Source organism: Artibeus jamaicensis, unplaced genomic scaffold (assembly GCF_021234435.1).
Source record: "Artibeus jamaicensis isolate MK-2021 breed Jamaican fruit bat unplaced genomic scaffold, CSHL_Jam_final scaffold_612, whole genome shotgun sequence".
Taxonomy (NCBI): Eukaryota; Metazoa; Chordata; class Mammalia; order Chiroptera; family Phyllostomidae; genus Artibeus; species Artibeus jamaicensis.
In genome coordinates, this window is record NW_026522049.1 from 1352981 (window position 1) to 1370108 (window position 17128).

A 17128-nucleotide genomic window follows, 5' to 3' on the forward strand; every position below is an offset into this window, starting at 1 on the left:
GCCCACCTCGGGCTCACATGAGCTCTTTGGGGGCCGTTCTGTGGCCAGGCTCAGCCTGAGGTTGGCGGTCCTCCCGTCAGTGTCCCTGGGGGACGGAGAGGTGCAGACACACACACAAGCCAGCAGGCCTGACCCCTCCAGCAGCAGAGGGCCAGTCAAGTTAGAGGTGCCTCAGAATCGAAGTCCTCAAACCTCCACATGTCCCTGTGTCCCCGAGGCCTTCTAGGCAGCAGCTGCCGGGCCCCTGGCCACACCCTGAGCAGCACCGCCGGTGGCCACAGTGCCACCCCCGCCCATAATGTCCGTAAACGGTGGCCAGTGGAGAAAGCCCCCAGACACTGGAAGGTCTCAACACGGAGGACCTCCTCAAACAGGAGGGGGTGTCTGGAAAAAGCCTCTCTGGGAGCAGAGCCTTTGTGGAGACCTGAGGGTTGGTGCAGTGGCAGGAGCCTTCCAGGCAGTAGGAACAGCAGGTGGAAAGGTCCTGGGGCAGAAGGGAGCTTGGCGTCATCACGGAAAGCCCGGAGAGGCCCACAGGGCAGGAACAGAGAGGGCCGTGTGTGAGGTGGAGAGGGAGCCAGGCCTCGCAGGGCCAGGGGGCGTTCCCAGCCAACGCAGCTCTATCCCCGCTGGCTGGGGCTGGGGAGCAGCCTGGGAGGCCTCCCTTGCAGAATCTCACGGGAAGGAGTCTTAGACTATGGCGGCGGCATTCCTCCTGACGTGGGTCCCCTTTCCCAAAGACGTGTGCTCGGGGGACGGGCTCCCACTGGAGGCAGGCAGGTTCTTTGGCCAGTGAAGGGATGTGAGGCCTCGTTGATTAAAACGGACGTTTTGAGAGCAAGTAGACTTGTAAGGAAAGTAACCTTCATCTTGCCTTTCCCTGCGGGCGCCCCTTTAGTCAGGTTGTTTCCATAGTAAATATCAAAACAACTCAAACGGGCTGGAACGAAAAGGAGCGTTACTGGCCCGTGGAGCTGGAGCGAGCAGGCACAGCACTAGCTTCAGGCGGACTTGGATCTGGGCGCTCATGCACGGCCTCCCTCGGCCTCTGGGCTGTCCCTCTGTGCACAGCCCCGTTTCCGCTGGCCCTCAGGGGCCCAGGCCTGCCAGCCCGTGCCATGAGAACCAGCCTCCCCCCGCGGTTTCACGCTGCCCCCTTTTCTCGTCTCCGGTCATGTGACCATCCCCGAACCAATGATGGCAGCCAGGGGATGGACCAAAGTCCTTGGCCTGGCTGGGTCCCTTGGCCACCTGGAGAGCCGAGGCTGGGTGTGGGGGAGAGATGGCCATCAGAGGAAGGGCGAGGTGCGGAAGGCAGGGTGGGGGAGCCGGCGAGCAGAGCCCACTGGCGGCGCCTGGGACTCCAGGCTTGTTTCATCTCCATGGAGCGCGCTCTCCCTCCAACCAGGGTGATGGTCTCTCCTTTTGGCAAAACTCAAACAGCCACACCTGGCCCTTGCCTCTCCTGGAGACTCCGAGCCAGGGCCCAAGGGCGTGCTGCCTGGGGCAGTGGGCCTTTCTCCCAGAGGGAAGGGTGCCTCTGGTTCATGGAGTGCGTGCAGGTGGTGGGCCCTCCCAAGTGCAAAACCGCTCCTGCCTCTGACAGGCAGGGCCTCCGTCAGAGCCACCCACACAGCGGGCAGGGCCCCGCCCCCGCCCCAGCCTGGCCCCTTGTCAGAACCCCTGGGGTGGGGTCTGCATGCTTATCAAGCTCTGCAGAGAAGCGTTTCTATCACGGTCTCTCTCTCCATCTGTCATGAGATAGGTGCTTCTCCCCCTGATCTGCTGAGCTTCCCTGCAGGGCTCCTAACCTGCAGGCACTCCCAGGAGGGGTTACTTGTTCCTCTTCTTCCCCGACTCCCACCCACCCAGTCTGGACTGGAAGCTGGATCCGTCCTGCAGTCGGCACTTACTAAACACGTGCAGGATTAATTCCACCCCCACAGACGCCTCAGGGCCGAGCTCCCAGGGCCTGCCCCTCCCGCCCCATCCCTGCCAGCGGCATCTTTGAAAAGTATACCTCACCTTGTTCCCCAGCCTCCCTCCTGCCCAGAGCCCCCGGGCCCTCGGGGTGAAGTCCAGACGCCTCCCCTTCGCCCCACAGGTGCTCCAGGGACTGGACCCTGCTCCACTCGGGCAGCCTCGCAGTCGTTTAGCACCGATTTTGTGCTCTGTGACATAGAGCTGGTTGTGGGAATGAGGCCCGCCCCGCGGTGTGGAGAGTGGGCCCAAGGGGCCGTCGGGATCCGGGGGGGGTGAAGCAGGTCTCGCCCTGGAGGGAGGCGGCAGAGGGGACAGGGGGCATTTCGCAGACATCTTTCCGGATCCTCCGAAACGACTGGGCCCACGCAGGTCAACTTCGGTTTAGGACAGATGCCACCCCAATGGCTGAGGTTGGGTTTTCAGTTAAAAACACAGTCTCTGGTGTGTCCATTTCCACAGTCGCCACCCCAGCCGACAGCGTGGGCGCGGGCGCTGGGCAGGCGGCCAGCCAGGTGAGACCCGGGTGGGTCTGGGCTCTGACTCAGTCCTGGGAGGGGCCTCCTTTGCAGCCGCTGAACTCTGACGGGGGGCGCAGGCCTCCCACCCAGTGCTGGGAGAGGAGGGCCCGCCTGCAGAGGTGCTCTGTCTCCTGCAGGTGGTGCTGGAAAGCCTGGGTGGGAGCCAGGTCAGCGCGTCCTTGAGTACCAGTCCCCAGGTCCCGTGCAGTACACCGGCCAAACCCGTGTGCCCCGCAGGACCCCTCTGGTGCTCTAGGGGCCTGGCAGCGCAGCCCCCGGGCCCTGCCCGTGAGAGCCGCTCTCGCTGAGGCAGGACGCAGCCCCCGCCGTGGGGCTGTCCGAGTGCGGTGCTGGCAGTGGGCGCACAGCGCCGGCTCCTGCAGGCTCGGGGACACGGGAGGCTGGACCCCAGCCCCTGACCCAGCAGGCCGGCAGGTCTGGAGTGGGCTGCGCTCCTGGTCAGGGAGAGCAGCGGTAGAACCGGGCTCTGGGCTGAGCTGCAGCTCGAGTGTGGACCTTCTGACCCACCCTCGGCCCCCACCGGGGCTCTGACCCCGAGCTGTGTGTCCAACACAAGCTTCTGCAGCCCCGGAGGCATTCCAGGTGCCAGCGGCCCAGCCCGGCAGCCACTGGCGGCTGATGGCTCCCAAGCACTGAAGCTGTCTGCTGTGAATGCGTGGCCGGGTTTCTAATTGTATCTGACTCAGGTGGAATCTAAATGCACCCAGCACACTACCTGTGGCCGGCAGCTGCCGGCTCAGACAGCAGAGCTTTTGAAACCCCAGGCAGAGTGCGCTGCTTCCTTGTGGCCGCGTGACTTACCCCCGCAGTTAACCCCAAGCGAGAGTGGCCTCTTCGTTAGGCCGCATCGCCTGGGTGGGAGGGTCAAGCCTGTGGCTTCGCCGGCGGTGCCTGGTGCGTGGGGCAGTGCCGGGGCGAGAACCTTACCTCCTGCTCCCCCGCCCTCCGGTGCAAGGAGGCGCACGGGACGCCAGGGCCACGTGTGCCCAGGGGGGCGAGGGAAAGCGTGGTTTCCGAGCTGCAGTGGTAAAGGCTAGGGAGCCGCCGGCCGGCACCCGACTTGGGGAGCAATGGGGATTTGGGCCCGCCGGAGTGGGCTCCAGTGTGCTTGGGGTGCTGCCTTGCTCCTCTCTACCCTGGGGCGCTGCGGGCTCCCGCAGCTGGAGTCCCTGTCCAGGGAGGTGCTCCCTCCTGGGCAGATCCTTTAAGGAACTGTGGGCAAACAGACCATCCCTGAGGCCTGTCGCCTCTCCCAACGAGACGTGAAGTGACTTCTCAGTTGAAACAGGTGGCGGGGAGGGTGACACACGCCCCATATCTTGGGGTCAGGCAGCAGCCCCTGTGTCAGACACTGGTTCAGACTCTGTGCTGCTCCCCGCTGATGAGAGTGACTCCCTTCTGCTCCGTGGGCCTCGGTGAGCCCTGCAGTGACCGGCGAGGATGGTGTGGGGGGTTGGAACTAGGGGCCTGCTGTTCAGAGAGCGGCCCAGCCCCAGCAGCAGGGGCAGCAGCCTCCCCAGAGAGCTGGCTGGACAAGCAGAACCTGAACCGAGCGCTGCAGGGCCAGAGTCTGCGGGGCCAGGCTCTCGGGTTCCACGCCCCAGGGTCCTGGATTCCAGGAGCCCCCAGGACTTGCGCACTGCTGGTGCGTCAGGCGCAGAGCTGGCGGCACTTCAGGCGGAGCACCTCCTCGGTCCCTGGGAATCGACAGGGGCCGCCCCAGCTCTGAGGATGACACTCCAGGCCAGGCGCTCCCACAGCTTTCCCGGTGCAGGCCGTGGGGCTGGGCCTGCAGAGGCTGGGGCCCCGGCTCTGGTCTCCACACGGTGCTGCTCGTCTGAGTCTGTGTGACATGGAAATGGCCTCAGTGCCGGGTGTACGGGGTGGGGTGGGGTAGTGGCCGTCCCTGCGCTGTCTCAGGTCGCCCTGCAGGTCCCACCTTGCCCCCTGCCTCCCAGCGGAGACCGACCCTCTCCCTTGCCTTCTCCCTCGGCCTCTGATAATCCCCGAAGGGAGCCCTGATTTCGCAGTCCCTGCAGAAAGAGGACCTCTCGCCCCCGAGGCCAGGGATGTATGGGGCAGGCATGTGCCTGCTGGGGCTGCTGGTGGGGGACTTGGGGATGGGAGGGGCTGAGGGCTGGGGACAGAAGGGGCAGGGATTGGGAAGCAGGCGTTGCCAGTCACAGGGAGGAAAAGTGCGGCGGGGAATGAGGTCAGCAGGACTGTGATAGCCGTCCCTGGTGCCGGGCAGGTACTAGACTTACTGGGGTGGCCACTTCATACGTTACAGGGAATCTACAGAAAATGAAGGAAAAACCATCTGGGGCCCCTTGGAGGCTGGAGTAACGCTGCCCCTCTCTCTCCCCGTGCAGGCGACAAGCCCTGGACCCAGGCAGCTGTGGATGAGCCTCCGAAGGAAGAAGGGAGACCTGGTGCCTGCTGCGATGGCAGCCAGGAGAGGCCGAGACGCTGCGGCAGGCGGTGTCCCTGGTTCCTGCTTGGCGCCTGCCTTGCCCAGTTCCTGTGAGGCCTGGCAGCATGGGGACTGAGTGCAGTGGACGGTGACAGAGCCTCTGGAAAGCGTCCCCTGTGGCTTTGAGGGCCTGGACTACTGGCCTGCGCAGACGGGTGTGGGCTCTCTGTCCCCACGGGCTCTGCTGAGGAGCAGGACAGCTCCGGCCATTGGGACCAGCAGGGGCAGTGGCCATCTGGCCTTGGCCACCAGCCTCCTGCGGAGACTCCTCGTACTGTTTGCTGACAGCGCCTGTCCTCGGCCTCCCTGGACTCATTTCCCAGAGATGCCCTGGCATCTGGAGAAGCCGACCCCAATGGCAATGCCAGAGAGCTTGCGGTGGCCAACCGAGAAAGCTGTCCACCCTTGGCGTTGAACCCCCAAGTGGAATTTGAGAACCATTTGGGGTTCCCTTCCTGAGACTGTTTCTGGGGGCTGCAGCACACAGTCAGGTGACGGAAGCTACTCACGGGCAAGGGAGCACACAGCCCTCCCCCCAGCCATGTGGTGTCCACGGCCTGGGCAGGGCTGGCTCTGGGACGTCAGAAAGGAGAGGTTTGCGCACAGTCCCTCCAAGGGGCCTCGTCCGCACATCCACGCAGGAAGTGACCGGTCTGGTCCCTGCCATGGGCGGTGACGGACCAGACGGTGCCGCAGCTCCAGAGCCTGCGGTCAGCCTCCTCTCTGCACCAGGATGGGCAGGCCCAGAGGGCAGCACCACCATGCAGAGGGTCACCAGACTGCCCCCGCCCCCTGCTGCCTCACTGCAAAGGGAGCAGCTCCTGGACCCGGAGGCCAGGCTCCCTCAGAGGCGCCCTTGACAACTTAGGGCTTCTCCACAGCAGACAGCAAACCACCTCTGGTTTTCTGACCAAAGAAGACTCGAGCAGGGCTTGGGCTTTTTGCTCAGGACGATAAAGCGCTCCTGTCCCAAGTGTCCCCTCCTTTTCATGGCAAAGACCATGAAAGCGGACGCTCCTCTGCTGGGGTCGTGGGAAGGGCGCCGTTCCCAGATCGAGATGCGTGACTTCAGCCATGGGCTGAGGCACTAGAATGAGCCCTGTTGTTCTCTGCGGATTGGGCCTGGGCCTGGCAGGAAGCCTGTTGCAAGGACACCACAGACACTGAATCTGGGAGAACCGTCCCCTTGCTCCCCAGGCTCCCGGCACACCTGTGTGGAGACCCCGGCTCAGGGCCAGTTGCCCCCTTTCAGGCCTACCTGCAGCCCCAGCTCCTGGAGGCTCAGAAAGGGCTCACCCCGTAGTGGAAGGGCAGGGTGATCAGGTTGTCCCCCCACTGGCCCAGAGGGAGGCGTGAGACAGGTCTGAGCCACTTCTCTCTGTGTGTGGACTATCTGTCTGAATCTGGGCACAACTACAGTCAGGCTCGGGGGAGGAACCGGGGACGTGGGCAGGAGCCCAGGCTGCGCAGTCCGCCTGCCACAAGGGACCTGACCACAAAGGCCTTTCTCCAAGCAGCATTGTATCCTGAAAGGACAGGCTGGCGTCTTTTTAAAAAGTTTCTGCCTTGGGGTTTATCTAGACAGATCCCCTTCTCACCTGCATGAATAAAAGGGGGAAAAATGAGTGGCTTTAGTAAAATGGCTGTGAAGCAAACCCTTCTCACATCAAAGTGGATCTGTCGTCTAGGGCTGCTCCGTCCTCTGTGAGGTTGGAGCCTGGATTCTCTCCATTTGCTTTGCCGTCACCAGTGCCTGGCTCCCCAACGTGGCCAGAGATAGCTGCCGAAGATCTGGCCATCACATCCCAGTTCCAGCCAGCAGGACGGCTGGAAGGAAGGTTTCCTGGAGGCTTCCCCTTAGGAACGCTGCCTTAAATTCACACTCTGCCCGTCTGCCCTGTTGGCCAGAGCGTAATTCCAAAGGCCACAGCAGATGAGAGAGAGGCTGGAGAAGGTGGCCTTCATGCTCGGTGGCCCTGGGCCCGGGTCAACATCAGGGCTGTTCGCTGAGTAAGGAGGAAAGTGGGCGCTGGGGGACTTAGCTCTCTCTGCGCCTGCCTTTCTCTTGGGTGGTCCCAGGAGGGTTTATAACACACAGGCCTTGTACTCAGGGTTCCGGTGTTATTGCTGAGTCCTGTTTTACAGACACAGACAGATAAGGGTGGCGTCAAGCTTAGAAATTGGTCACTTTATACCCTTCTTTTCCCGATTAGGAAACTGAGGCCCAAAGAGGTTCGTGAAAGCAGCTGAGATCACACAGTAAGTCGGCAACATCGAACTCCCAGGTTCTGTCAATAGGAGTAGTTTTGCTTTTGGCTGTGTTTTAAGAAAAAGAAAGGTTCATCATGGAAGGGAGGGAGCCAGAGCATCGAAGGTGAAACCCCACCTGCGGCAGGGTCTCTGGGCCGCAGGACGGGGGCGGGGCGGTGGCGGGGCGCAGGGTGCGGGGTGCGTGCCCCGACCTGCCCACACTGAGTCACGGGGGCCGGGGCAGCTGCCCGGCACTGCCTCAGGGCGAGCACGTGGCCGGCCTGCGTGCGTCTGCCCGGGAGGATGCCGGGCCGACCTGCCGTCCTTGTGTTTCAGGGAAACCTCAGCCAGGATGGGACTGGCCGGGAGGCAGGATTGCTCCTCTGAGGTGATGCTGACAGTCAGCCTGCTCCTCTGCACTGTCTTCGGTGGGGCCTGGACCGCAGGTGAGCGGGGATGGAGCAGGAGCAGGCCGGGGAGGGGCCGGGTGGGGAGCCGGGGCTCTTGACGGGGCCTGCTAACTTCTCGATGCCAGACAAGCCTCGTCCTGGGCTTCCGGCTCATCTTTCACAAAGTGAAGTGGCTGCACTAGGCTCAGGGGCTGGAAACTCAGTGTCTCAGGAGCCGGGCACATGGCATAAGCCAGGGAAGCTGGCCGGGCGGGGACCGTGGCCACCTGGAACAGGGACCTTCGGGCCCCTGTCAAGCGACACCCTCTTCTAGGCTGTGGCACGTTGCTGCCCTGTGTGGAGGTGCGGCCCTTGTAGGATCTTGTGAATTTTTAAGAGAAGCCAGAAATCTAGAGCTTCACCTAAAAGCTCCCTCCCTGTCACATGTCGGCGGCCAGGTCAGACCTTCCACACTGCATGCCCGAGAGCCCTCCTGTCACCGGCAGGACGCCTCGGCCCCTTCCTGCTTTCCCATCGTGAGGTCTGGGCGTCCTGAGAGTGTGTGTGTGCGAGCCTTACACGAGCCTGAGTCTGTTTTTATGATCCCAGGAGCAACCTCTCTTTGCATGATTCTGAATGAACATCCAGAAGCCCAAGGCCAGTTCGGCCAGTACAGGAAACAGTGACCAAATACGCCAAAATGGGGGGAAAGGTAGAGACCGGGGACAAGTTTTAAATTTTGATTAGAGGTTTAGTGATTGCAGGATCACCACCAATTGCTCTTTTAAAAAAAGCCCTATTCTACAATTAGAATTGAGCTGGTTGCTTTTCTACAATAAGAATAAAGGAGCTATGTGTTGGTTTTTCTCACCCTACCCAGTGAAGGAAGTAATCTCTAAACCTCACTAGTGAAATTCCTTCAAGGCAATTTTTTGCGGAATCTTCCTGACGCACACGCAGGGGACAGAGCAAGCCACTGGCACTTAAACTCTTGAATGCAACAGTCGGCCACTCACCCTCTTGCCATTCACTCAGCGAAGACACACCACGCGGGCCTTGGGCCTGGGCCCGGGGCTGGTTGGGGTCTCTCTTTTGGAGACCCGTGGCAGGGCCTTGGGGAGGTCTCCTTGGCCCTGCTCTGAGCCTTCCCTCCTGCACCTGGTTCCCCATCCTTTTTTAGGACAGACCCTTTGGAAAGTCTGGCTCCCTCTGATCCCTGCTTTTCTTTGACGTCAGAGGGATGCAGGCACCAACCGTGGCCACTCACAGTCCAAGTAGTTCCGGCTTTTACTCACTGTCCCTGCCTCCTACTTCCCACAGTCCCTCCTGGGAAGGGTGGTTGCCGTAGTGACTGTTCAGCGCAGGCACTGACCATTTCCAGCCACTGAAAGTAACCTTCACCGAGAGCTAAGCATCTGGGTCCAGCGAAGGTGCGGCCGTGCCAGGCCGGCCCTGTGACTGCTGTGCTCTCACTGTGGGGTCAGAGCTGCTGCCCCCGACCCCAGGTGCACAGTCTGACACACTCGGCCACGTGGAGAGTGAGGGGCAGTCAGCACTGTCCTGGGAGGCGTGGCTGCCGAGACCTGAGGCTTTGCACTGTGGGTTTGGGATGATTTCTCTTCAGCCAGCTTGTGGCTTTGTGCCTGGACCACTGGGCCCACCCGTTGGCCTCATGTTTCCTGCACAACTGGGAAGTCACTTTCTTGCGAACCAGACCCCCGAGGTCCAGGATGAGGTGGAGGGCAGCCCGGGTCCTCTGATGTGCCTCTGCTGAAGGCCTACCGGCACTTGCCGTCTGAGGGCAAACCCAGGGACGGCAGCGTCCCCACGAAGCCCCTCTGTGGGGTGAGGCTGCAGAGTGACGAGGCAGATGCCTCCTGCCCCTCCCGGCACCCTGCCCTGCATAGAAACGGAAAGCTCGCTGACTGGTTTGCTGACCAGCCAGACCCCTGTGTTGTTGTCATTTGTCCCCTGGGTTTGCACCTGCTGGCTGGAAGAGCCACTTCAGTAAACTTGGTGAAGGAGATGCAGGGCCTGAGATAGGACTGGCGGGCGCTGCGGGGCTGGGCTCCAGGGAGGGACGGGGCCACAGGCGTGTGGCGCACTGGCTGCCTCGGAGAGGAGGTCTTGCCTGGGGAGGTCGGTGCGCGGGGGCTCTGATGTCTTTTCATCCTTCACAGGGGTGGCTGAGTGCCCTGACCAGAGCCCCGGGCTGCAGCCCTGGAGCCCGGGCCACAACCGGGACCACCGTGTGTCCATCGGCCAGGGCAGCGCGCTCCTGCTGACCTCGTCCGCCACTGTCCACTCCATCCACATCTCCGACGGAGGTGAGCCAGTCCCTCCCTGGGCACTCTCTTCTGCACTGCTCGGAGCCGGGCAGCTGGATGCGGGGCACTGTCGCTTCAGGTGGACGGGGCAGCCCCGTGCTTTGGGTTTGTGTGGGAGCAGCTGTTTCTCTGCGATAGCCGTTGCCTATGAGCACCTAGGGGAGACTTGTCTGAGGACCGAACATGGAGAGGGGAGCTTTCGTAGAGCAAGGTCCTTCCCGGAGCTCCGAGCATAAGGCTCATCTTGCCTTCAGAGGCTGGTGCACTGAGTGCTGTGCTCGCAGGGATGGCAGGAAGTCCGGCAGCCAGTGTGTGCACGTTGCAAGGCAGAGAGGAGAGAAAAGTAGGCGAGCACAGAGGGTTGTGAACAAGGTGCTTCTTGCCTGCTCGGGTGGGGTGGGCACTCGGGACGCCCGCCGTTGCCTCTGCTTCGACCTCACCCCGCCGCCCGTGTTCTTAACCTCGCCCCATTCCTGTCCCCTCAGGAAAGCTAGTCATTAAAGACCACGAGACCATTGTTTTGCATGCCCGGCACATCCTGATTGACAATGGAGGAGAATTGCATGCTGGGAGTGCCCTCTGCCCTTTCCAGGGCAATTTCAGCATCGTTTTGTATGGCAGGTGGGTAGACGGCATGCAGGGGTCAGATGCTACTCTTGGATCCGATGGGAGGGAGGCTTTCTAACAGAGAGAGGGGGGCGAGACGGCCAGGGTTTACGGCAGGATGGAGTCATTGCGCACTGCCAGACCATACTCGCAGACAGGGCAGACATCGGTGACGGGGCAGGCTGGACAGGTACATCGGGCCTGTCACTGTAGCGCCCTGGGCCCGTGCGTAAGTCACAGAAGTCCATGCCAGCCTTTGAGCTGCCTCCAAGTGTGGCATGGCTCAGGGTGGCTGTGTTTATCTTAACGGCTTGTAACAGACGAAATGAAGCAGATGCTCTGCAGTGTTCGCCCCTGGCTGCACCCCGTCCTCAAGCAACTGAGAACTGTGAGAAGCAGTAGCCACAAGTACACAAGGGTGGGCAGCTCACATGCAGGAGATTCCGTGTGTGTTGGGGACCACATGGTCAGACACTCAGCACTGAGAGCTGTGCCAACACGTGAGCCGAAGCCGCGTGGTGCCCTTGGCCTTTGGCGTCCCTGTGGTCTGGGTGTGGAAGATGCAGTTGCAAGGCTAGTTCCCCGACCTGGTGACACCGCAAGTGGTGGCCACAGGGGGAGTCCAGAAGAGTGACGGACCCCGGGTGCAGTGTCAGGCACAGAGGGGTATCCGCAGCCACACAAAGCTGTCTTCTCTCCTAGGGCTGATGAAGGTGTTCAGCCAGACCCCTACTTCGGGCTGAAGTACGTCGGAGTCGGCCAGGGAGGCACCCTGGAGTTGCACGGCCAGAAAAAGCTCTCCTGGACGTTTCTGAACAAGACCCTTCACCCGGGTGGCATGGAGGACGGAGGCTATTTTTTTGAGAGGAGCTGGGGTCACCGTGGGGTCATTGTTCATGTCATTGACCCCAAATCAGGGACAGTCATCCATTGTGACCGGTAAGGTTTGTCTTCACTGAAACACAGACTCCTTGGTTTGGCGCACATTCACTGGGCCTGTGCCTAAGCCGGGGCTGCTCCTCGTGCAGCACAGAACCCCTGACCTAGGGAGCGGCTCCCTTTCTGAAGGTGTTCGCCCAGGGGGCGGCACGCACCAGGGACATGCATGCACACACAAATGCATAGGCACACGGCGTGGTTCCAGGCAGTGGTGCCGTGCGGCTGGGGACGGGCGCGTGGAGGGCAGGGTCACGGGGGGAGACCGGCTGCACCCAAGGGTCAGGAAAGGGCTGCCTTGCCCTTCCAAGCTGAAAGCTGCACAGTGAGGCCCAGTTGGGGAGAGAGTGTCCACGGGCAGGCACAGAAGGGCCAGGGGTGGAGAGGGTATGGTATTCTCACACCCTGGAAAGCCAGCAGAGAGGTGGGGATGCAGAAAGCGGTAGCAAAATGGAGCAGGCAGTTTTGTCGGTCCTGCGTCACTTAACCGTGGGGACGGGATGAGGGGCGGTTCCATCGTCATTGGGTGAACACCACAGTGTCCATACACACACCAGGTGGGGACTCCCTGCACCCGGCTGTGGGGTCCAGCCTTCGGCTCCGGGCCGCACACCTGCACGGCACGTCACCGTACCGAATGTGGTGGGCCGCGGTAACACGGCCTCTGAGAACCTGTGTCAGGGCCGCGGTAACACGGCGTCAGGCCTCTGTGAACCTGACCGTGGAGAAGGAGCAGTGCGTGCAAGAGCAGCAGAACGATCACTTGGAACAGGGTCCGCGGTGTGTGCAGGGTGCTTCCTGTGAGCGGAGCCCGAGGGACCGAAGCTGCCCGGATGCGCCCAAGTGGTGGGGCAGGCGAGGCCCAGGCCCCGACTGCCCCGGCTGCAGACTTTGGGAGCAGTGAGCTCAGGCGGCGCTGGCCCTACGAAGCAGCGCCCGGGAAAGGGATGCGATCAGGGGACTCGGGGTGTGTGGGTTCGCAGCCGGCTTTCCATTGTAGGCAGAGAGAGCACACTCGAACATGACATCAGGGCCGTAGTGCAGTGCGCGCAGTGACCTGTGACGTGCTCGTTCACTGTTGTGGTCGTAACTGCATCTGCTGTGCTTTCCTGCAACTGGCAGGGTGGTGGGTTTGCTGCCACCGGCACCGGTGCACACTGCGGCTGCAGCTTCACAGCGGCTGTGCCGTGGACGTCGGTAGGAGGGTGTGGCCTCCTGATAATCAATCTACGGGACCTGCCACGGACGAGGTCTCTCCTGACCAAAGGCCGTGTGGACCTGAAGGGAGACGTTTGTTCGATATGAGCCCTGGTGAGGAATTTATCCGCTGAGACAGACTCCCCATGGGGAACCGAGGGCCCGAATTCACGAGTAATGAGAGTCCAGCGGCACTTTGTGGGTTCCGGCTGGGTCCTTATGGTGACAGACCCCATCCCTAAGGCTCATCCTTGACCCTGTCACGGGGGTTTGTGAGGCACTTACGCTGGCTGAGGTGCCCTGTGGGGAACAGTGGGTGAGGCCAAGAATGGGGAGGTCTGGTTGGGGCTGCGGTGGGCTCCATCCTCGAATGGAAATGGGCCAGGATGGCATCCAGCCAAGGTGGAGCCTGAGGCTCTGCTCCCCCTGCCCCGTGTGTGCTCACCCCGGCCCTGGGCACTGCCCTCCTCCAGCCCAGCGTGCCCCTTCAGGCCCAGGCCTTCTCTTCTCCTCCTTTCTTTTTTTCTTTAATTATAGGTGACATACAGTATTATATTAGTGTCATGAGCACAGCACAGTGGTTAGACACTTGCACACTTGACAAAGCGACCGCCCCGTCATCCGGTGCCCTCCCAGCTGCACACGCGTGCTGTAGCGTTACTGAGCCAGTGTCCTGTGCCCTGCGGCCTGCCCGGGGGGCTGTTTTCATAACGGGCAGCGTGAGCTCTTCACCCCCGCCCCTTTCTCGCCTCGCCCCGCCCCCAGCCCCCTCCCAGCTGTTCTCTGTGCCTACGAGTTTCTGTTTTGCTCGTTCCTTCATTTTGCTTTTTAGATTCCACTGTAAGTGAAACCGTGTTATGTGCCTCTCCCTGACTCAGCCCACTGAGCAGGACCCCCTCTTGGCCCATCCGATCACAGGCGGCCGGTCGCCTCCTGCCATGCGGCTGAGGCACAGTCCCCCTGTCTGCGGACGGGCACTCAGGATGCTGCCGTGTCTCGTCCCTTGTGACTGGTGCTGAGGTTCCCCTCCTGTCAGGATCCGCGGGATGCAGACGCCGAGGCCTGGGGCCCCTGTTTGCTCAGAGTCACAAGGCGGGGACGGGGGAAGCTGGGGTTCAGACCCACACTGGCCCGGGCCCTTCCCACTGTGCTGCCTTCCTGGGTGCCCTGGGGACGGCCACCTGCCTGGGCCCACAGGAGCACGGGCAGCCAAGAGGGGCAGGGCAGGTGGCAAGCATGTTGGAGAGTCCTCCCCACACAGCAGAGGGGCCATTTCCCCAGCTCCGTGCTGGCCTCTTGGCACGGCTTCTTAAGTCAGTGTGGCAGGGTTGCTCGCAGAAAGCCAGCCCGTGATGAGTTCATTACCGAACTGGGGACGTGGCTTTCCTGACAGCGGCTGTGGAGGCTCCAGAGACAGGCGCCTGGCCCCTCCCACGCTGCTTCACTCATGTGTCAGTGGCCTCAGGAATCTGTGTCTGAGTGAAGATAATAACAAGCTCTAGACACACACACATAAATGCAGACCACAGTCGCCAGAGAAGGTTACCTGGAGGAATAATAACATAGGTGTGTGTGCTTGAAAGGGAGGAAGCATCTGATTAGGTAGCGAGAAGGTGAGCAGGCGAGAGGGAAGGCAGGCGCGGGCGCGTGGCGTGGTCCAAGTGCCGGGCGGCCTGCTGCTGCCCGCTGCTCGGGAGGGGCCTCGGGGGGCGGGCTGGGCGCCTCGAACGGTGACTCAGAAGCACGTCCCGCTGACCGCCCCTGACCACTGTTTTCTTTTCCAAAATCTTGACTCTTCACACGGCTTTATTTTTCTAGTTTCATTTTAGAACGATTTTGCCAGTTAGGTCCCAAGACAAATTCCTTTGCAGTTTCCATTTTAATTGCACAAAATCTTTGTAGCTACGTGGGGGCAAGTGGGCATCGTTACAAAATTGTGTCTTTGCTTTGTAAATTCTGTCCCCAGTGGTGTAGACTTTTTGACTTTCTGTGCATGAAAGTCACTTTTATGTATTTCACTTTCTGTGCATGAGGGTTGATTGTCAGCACCCAGTTTGAGATGCTTGAATTTTGCTGTAAAAAACTTCTCTCTAAAAATCAGAGCCCTTGGGACCTTGGGGTGGCAGGTCGGTTGTTGCAAGAAAGACACCAGCCTCACTCTGGTGCTTCTGGCTGCTGCCGGGACTGTTGAACGGTCTCTGCCCTCCTCAGGTTTGACACCTACACGTTTAAGAAGGAGAGCGAGCGTCTGGTGCAGTATCTGAACACGGTGCCCAACGGCATGATCCTGTCCATCGCGGTGAATGATGAAGGGTCTCGAAACCTGGACGACTCAGCCCGGAAGGCAATGACCAAACTGGGCAGCAAGCACTTCCTGCACCTCGGGTTCAGGTACCTCCCGACACCCCCACTCCTCCAGGCCCCAGAACATGGGAGCCCCGCCTCCCCCACGGAGCCTCCCGCTCCTGGGGACGGAGACGCGGCTCACTCTCCATCTGCACAGGACACGTTATGGTTTGTTCTTAACGGGAAGCTGGTATTTCTTACAAGCATGTTTCAGTCTGACAGAGCAAAAGGTCCCTGTCGTATCGCATTCATTGATCCAGTCAGCCACTCACAAAGAACGGGCCAAGCGTCTGCAGTGTGTGAGAGCCAGGCCTCCTGTGGACACAGCCCACGTCCCCTTCCTCTGACAGAGGGGTCACTCTGCCCGGGAGATGGGCAGACCTTGCTTAGAGGCCACACAGTGCCCCACCCAGCCCCCCACCCAGCCCCCAGGAAGGGCACTTCGGCGTCTCCTGCTCTGAGCTCTGATGGCCTCAGCCTGAGCCCTGTGCCAACTTCGGCACACGCCCACTCAACACCGAGAGGAAGCCGTTTGCCCCGCGGCAGCCACGCCTCTCTCTCAGGCTGGGTCAGCGCTCCTCTCCGAGGGAAGCTATGGGGACAGCGGCGCCTTTCCCATCAGCCCCGCAGGCTGCGGGCCCAGTGGGGGCAGGCCAGAGCCTTTTTGAGCACCGAAGCCTTCCTGGGAGCGAGAGGGTGTGTTCTGGGTTCCAGAGGGCGCCCAGCTGGAGATGCTGGGGCACCGCGGGGCCGCAGGGCTCCTCTGCCCGCACAGTTCTGTAAGCCCAGGGCCAGTGCGTTCCTTCACTGCAACAGGCTGAGCCACATAGGCCCGGCTCCCTAGGGCCTTAGCAGAAGGAGGTGACCCAGGCCTGAGACCTGGCATCCAATTTGACTTGATTTTGAGTCTGGGCTGTGCCTCCTATCAGGTGTGACCTCAGGCAAGTGACTCACCTCTCCTCAAGTGGCTCCTGCACCTGTAAAATGCGAGATGTGGGAGCCGCCTCCAGGGACTGCTGGGAGGGTCACAGGTGACAGACTGCAGGAGCACAGGAGGAGGAGTCGGTAAACGTTAGAAACAAGAGCCGCAGGAAGGATGGCCCTGCCACGGTCTGCCCTGGTCCTTCTCGCGGGCAGAGGACCTCGGTGTGCAGGAATTTTTACCCCTCGTTTGTACAAACACCTCAAGTGACAAACTCAAAATGTCCATCAGTGCAAGGCCTGAGACCTGCCCCTTCATCTCTTCATTCATTCCAGCAGTGGCTCCCGAGCAGCTGTGGGCATGAGGCTGGGGGGCCAACTCAGCGTCCCAAGCTGTCGTGGGAAGGCAGATAGGAAGGGGCAGGATGAGACATCCATGAGTGAGAGAGGGGGGCTTTAGTCAGACCTGCAGGGGAAAATGGGGGCAGGCAGATCCCCAGGAGGACCAGGAGGCTCAGGGTCCCCAGGGCGGGTGTGTGGCTTTCCGGAAGACGGCAAGGACAGGCAGCAGCCTCGTGCGGCAGAGGGAGGTGGGGATGCGGCTGGGAGGTGGGCAGAGGAGGGCCCTCGCCCCACGTCGGGGAGCTTGGTTTGCACCCAGGGGGCACTGAGGATCCACAGAGAGCAACACAGCCAGATCCCTGGCCTCAGTGAGAGGCTCACTTCCCAGGATCAGAGGTCAGAGCTGAAACCACAGAAGCTATGGGGGGGCAGAGCTGTTGCCCCCCCCGCCAGCAGGCGAGAGGCTGTGTTGGGCATGTGGGGAGAAGGCCTCCTGCCCCCCAGCCGAGCGCTCCCCGGGGAGGGAGGAGGCTGGGTGGCTTCCAGTCCCTCACACGTCCTCTTTCTCCGTCATGCCCCATTGAGAAGAGGCATCTCTTTCCTTCCCAAAGCCTGTTGCCAATCCCCAGGTGGAGGCAGGTCTTGGGCTTGTTTGTTTGTGTTTCATGCCTCGTGTTGGCCCAGGAAATCTTGGAGGCTCATAACACGCAAATGCCCGGCAAGCCTTGCAAAAAAAAAACTTCTGTTGATGTGGGGAAGGGAAGCCCAGCCCGGGAACTCACTTCCCCAGACGCCTGCGGGCTGCCCGCCCCCAGCTCG

The 17128-nt window shown here is 61.3% G+C and overlaps 1 protein-coding gene across 2 annotated transcripts in view; it reads left to right on the plus strand.

Annotated features, from left to right (window-relative positions):
• Window positions 1-17128, plus strand: part of CEMIP (cell migration inducing hyaluronidase 1) — a 104507-nt gene that overhangs the window by 46260 nt on the left and 41119 nt on the right. For both annotated transcript variants that reach the window (XM_053658981.1, XM_053658982.1), the window contains exons 2-7: window positions 7209-7254; window positions 7582-7691; window positions 9815-9961; window positions 10447-10582; window positions 11270-11506; window positions 14912-15091. In XM_053658981.1, coding sequence (XP_053514956.1) covers window positions 7598-7691; window positions 9815-9961; window positions 10447-10582; window positions 11270-11506; window positions 14912-15091 — 794 coding nt within the window. In that variant the 5' untranslated portion in view covers window positions 7209-7254; window positions 7582-7597. The remainder of the gene's footprint in view (window positions 1-7208; window positions 7255-7581; window positions 7692-9814; window positions 9962-10446; window positions 10583-11269; window positions 11507-14911; window positions 15092-17128) is intronic.